Source organism: Octopus sinensis, linkage group LG6 (genome assembly GCF_006345805.1).
Source record: "Octopus sinensis linkage group LG6, ASM634580v1, whole genome shotgun sequence".
NCBI classification, from domain to species: domain Eukaryota; kingdom Metazoa; phylum Mollusca; class Cephalopoda; order Octopoda; family Octopodidae; genus Octopus; species Octopus sinensis.
This window is the reverse complement of record NC_043002.1, coordinates 97,029,613-97,034,612: the sequence shown is the minus strand read 5'-3', so window position 1 is coordinate 97,034,612 and position 5,000 is coordinate 97,029,613. Positions and strand designations below refer to the sequence as shown.

General features: G+C 36.6%; 1 protein-coding gene across 1 annotated transcript in view; it reads right to left on the bottom strand.

Annotated features, from left to right (window-relative positions):
- Positions 1–5,000, bottom strand: part of LOC115213299 (protein phosphatase 1 regulatory subunit 7-like) — a 73,492-nt gene that overhangs the window by 24,175 nt on the left and 44,317 nt on the right. Inside the window, exons 7-8 of the mRNA XM_036504179.1 lie at positions 4,137–4,276; positions 1,942–2,100 (exon numbers count right to left, since the gene is read on the bottom strand). Coding sequence (XP_036360072.1) covers positions 1,942–2,100; positions 4,137–4,276 — 299 coding nt within the window. The remainder of the gene's footprint in view (positions 1–1,941; positions 2,101–4,136; positions 4,277–5,000) is intronic.

Sequence of the window (5,000 nt, the reverse complement as noted above, 5' to 3'; positions counted from 1 at the left end):
TATTATTATTATTATTATTATTATTGTTGTTGTTATTATTATTATATTATTATTATTATTCGTAGTAGTAGTAGTAGTAGTAGTAGTAGTAGTAGTAGTAGTAAATTGCTAATGTATTTTTTGTTCTAGTGCATTTTAATTCGTTTGTTCCTTTAGAAATATTTGTTTAAATTTTTGCCGATCCTGGAAAAGACGATGGCATTTGTAGATCGGTTGACACAGCTTCTTTCGTAGCGGCTGTGTTTTGCTGCGTGTGATTGTGAAGGTCATTCTAAGTGTGGCAGTGGAAGAAGTGAAAAACGTATTGATTTTTGTCGTAGTGGCAAAGTGGTGGGAAATGTTGGAGCAAGCATTGGTAATAATACCGTTGTTGCTGTTTTTTTAAAAATATTTTTGTCTTTTCTCAACACATTTTGTCGTTGTTATCATTGCTTGTTGTCTCTGGAAACCCCCCCCCCCTCCTAAAGATTGCTGAATATGGAATATTTCTTCTAATTATTCGTTGTCTTGTTTCTTGGTATTCACAGCGGGGCTGAATTCTCCGAAGAATTTTCGATTAGCAATATTCTTTTCTTTGGCTAGCAAACTTTTCTCGGCAGGTGATATTTCAACGTCACGGCCACTATAGCTGCTTTGCATCGTTCTTTACAATTTAGAAGTCAAACATATTGATACTTCACTTACATTACACGGAAAGGGAAAAAGCTGTGAATACCATAAATGCGTATGACACTGTTTTTTCACATTACAGTTTTTTCAAAGAACTTTCACACATAAGAATAAGACATTCCAATAAGGAACATTTTAAAACCTGGCTTAAAATTATAGCAATGAGATACTTACGAGTGTAGCTGGAATACAATAGTTATAAACATTTTCATAAGAACTACTTCTATATAATTGAAGAGAAGATTAGTTTGGTTACTAATTAAATGAAACCTTATTTTAATATAATGAACAGCAACTTCCAGTCCGAACATTATGGTATACGTGACGTGAATTCTATCAGCCACTTATTGCATTTTTAAAATTTGTAATTATAATCAATAATTTCAATTGTAAGTTTTACATATAAATATTGATGAAAGTATAATCGCAACCCATCTTTCTTAATACTTTATCTTACACCGTTAACCCCTTGTAACCAAGCATATATCATCACCACTACCACCACCACCACCGTCGCCGCCACCGCCGCCACCACCACCATCATCATCATCATCATCATCATCATCATCATCATCAACATCATCATTTAACGCCCGTCTTCCATACATGCGGGGGTAGGACGGTTGAGAGGGGGCAGCCAGGTAGATGACTACCGCCGGCTACTGTATCGGTTTTGGCGGGTTTTTACGGCTGGATGCCCTTCTTGTCACCAACCAGTCTGCAGGTGGACTCAGTGCTTTTTACGTGGCACTAGCACAAGCGAGGTTAGTTTTGGCATGATTTTTACAGTTAAGTGCCCTTCCAAATGCCAGCCACTTTACAGTGTGGACTGTAGATTGATAGAAATGAAAGTTAAATGTCCCAAGACACTTTGTTACTGTACTGATTCTGCCGTAAGTAGAGGAGAAAGCAAAAAAATTAAAGAAATGAAAAAAGCGAAAAAAGAAAAAGAAAAGAATTGTGTGGGGAGAAAAAGAATGAATTCTTGAAATTTTCTGATACATAAAAGTTGAAAATATTAATTTGTTATGTGTAAAAGAAGCAGTATTAGATTAGAAAAGGATTTTACATAGCATGTCAGTAGGCAAATGGTGCTGACAAAGATCCAGTTGGTAGAAATGCGTTGGACGACGATTTACGTGTGTTACTGATATATTTTTGCGTTGTTTAACAGAGTACGTCCATAAAAGGTTTCATCTCCAGATATATTTACATGAAGTATGATACACATATTGCTGTAGTAAGTATAATTAGCAATGTAAATGAATTTACCTGTAAAGATGCCAAGTCGCTTATGCCAGATATATCACTCAGTCGATTGTCACTAATATCAAGTTCTCGCAAACATAGACAAGTTGAAATATCAGAAAGATTTGATAGCTGATTGCCGGAAGCTGCAAGTTCTTCTAAATCCGGTAAAACCTTTACAAACTGTAGGTAAAAAAATATCATCGCCAAAGAAAATATTGAATATATATGTATCACTGATTTATCCTACATAAGAGTTTCTTTAAATAAATACAAAAGTAAAATAAAGAATTTTTTTCTTTGTATACTGAAAGTATCGTACTTGTTTAGTGTAAGATCGGTTCAGATTGATATAATTTATAATCAAAGACATTTATAGTGTGACCATCTCTTCATGAATAGCATCCCTAGACTATATCAACTAATTTGTGTTTTATATTCAGGGAGATACGATTGCTATTTCTAGCAACTTGAGTGAACACAAAGGTACCTTTTTCTCAGCCCGTTCAACTTCGGTTTCTATGATATGCACATTTTGTCAGCATCTGTAATTTTTTAGTATTTTGTTTACATTAAGGCGGCGAGCTGGCAGAAACGTTAGCACGCCGGGCGAAATGCTTAGCGGTATTTCGTCTGCGGTTACGTTCTCAGTTCTAATTCCGCCGAGGTTTACTTTGCCTTTCATCCTTTCGGGGTCGATTAAATAAGTACCAGTTACGCACTGGGGTCGATATACTCGACTTAATCCGTTTGTCTGTCCTTGTTTGTTCTCACTGTGTTTAGCCCCTTGTAGGTAGTAAAGAAATAGGTATTTCGTCTGCCGCTACGTTCTGAGTTCAAATTCCGCTGAGGTCGACTTTGCCTTTCATATTTTCGGGGTCGACTTTGCCTTTCATCCTTTCAGCGTCGATTAAATAAGTACCAGTTACGCACTGGGGTCGATATAATCGACTTAATCCGTTTGTCTGTCCTTGTTTGTCCTCTCTGTGTTTAGCCCCTTGTGGGTAGTAAAGAAATAGGTATTTCGACTACCGTTACATTCTAAGTTCAAATTCCGCCGAGGTCAACTTTGCCTTTCATCCTTTTGGTGTCAATAAATTAAGTACCAGTCACGCACTGGGGTCGATCTAATCGACTGGGCTCTCCTCCCCAGACATTTCGGGCCTTGTGCCTAGAGTAGAAAAGAACATTTTGTTTACATTTTTATTTCATATGACAATCTGGCACCAGAGATTTGATGTTGGGAACTAGATTTGGTTCTCCGTCGGTCTCCACGATGAGTATTCATTTGTTTAAACATAAATTTATACTTGTGATATATATATGGACATTTTTCATTTTCGTATTAGCAACATTCTTGATGTGAACTCGTCTGTTGAAACACCTCTTGTAGTATTTTGGGGGTCATTATGATAAACCCACTCACTGGATCTATTTCACATTTTCATTAGTTATGTGTGATTTAGCTAACTATTTTGCCAATTAACCAATCGATTGTTTAATTGATAATTCAGTCAGTTAGGTTTATCATTGATTGATTAATGGAACGATTGCTTAAGTAATCGATTAGGTAATTGGTTAAATACTTAAGAAATTGATAAATAAATAAAACAGTAGTGAAACAGAATCATTGCATAGCGTTTACTGTTGGGGTATTGGCCCTCCTGAGATGCGACAAAAATTTCACAGATACAAGATATTCTGAGATGCAACAAAAATTATCTACCTTTAACACAATTCTCAGCTTGACTCAGTGTGACAGCTACATATCAGATTTCAACAAAAAAACAACAAAAAGAAAAACAGACAAAAAAATCGAATTTATTACTGGATGGTAACTTACTTGTCGATCTGGAAATGATGAAAGGCGAAACTAATCTCATTGATATTCGAACTCAAAGAGGAGAGAAAGCAGGATCAAATATTTTAGGGCATTCTATTCGATGCTCAGCGATTTCTATTAATTAATTAAAATAGTTTTTAACGTAGACACAAGTGCAAAAGATATGGGGAGAGGTGTCAGTCAATAATATCGACTCGGTATTTGAACTTCACTTTATTTTATGAAGCTCTAAAGGATGAAAGGCAAAGCTGACCTCGGTGGTATTTGAATTCAGTGTAAAGAGAGATGTAACAATTACTGCAAGGTATTCATATTATAATTGGCGCTCAAACGATTCTATCAGTTATAATTTTCTTTTAAATTCTAATTGACTCACCGACAAAATTTTCAAATTATTGCTGGAAACGTTTAAGGAGCGTAAATTTGGACAGCCAGCCAACTGAGAACTTTTAATTTCAGTCAAATTGTTATAATCAACTCGTAGAGTGTGAAGACTCGGGCAATTTAATCCTGATCCTGAATTAAAGAAATGCAAAATAGAAACAGGCCTGATTAGAGGATATATTGTTGCATATTTTGGTTCAATACATGATATAATTTTATTTAGAATTCTTTAGCAAATAACTGCCACCTTTAACAAGGCCGAGGATTAATGTCAACAAATCGTTATGATAACTTTTCTCAAATCTGTCTGTGAAATAACTTCCTGTTTGGTTCGTATCTTGCCCCTTTCGCTCTCTCCTTCTGTCTGTTTGTTTGTCTGTCTGTCAGTATGTATGTATGTATGTATGTATGTATGTATGTATATCTTGGGTACGTACATATACCTAGTAGTGGGGTCTTGGTACGTGAGTTCCGCAGTTCCGAGAAGTGTGGAACCACCTCTTATCCATTATCATTACCAGGCCTACTATGACCTGTTGTAGTTGTGCTTGTTAGGGTCGCAGCTATGTGTTACCTAGTGTGTTAGTTAGTTAGTTAGTTAGTTAATTCTTTGGCTCAAAAAGCAAAAAGCAAGACCATGTAGGGGGACATGGAGTTATGTACAGGGTGGTGTTCAGGTAAAGAGTTCAGGCCACTTGTGGTCAAGGGAGACTTTGAACCGAGCGGTCGTCGGCATCTTCACCATCTCGTCCGGCAGCTTATTCCACGGATCCGCAACCTGGACGGAGAAAGACCCTCTTCTTCGATTGAGATGAAATCGTCGCAGATAGAGCTTTTCGGAATGACCCCGCAGCCG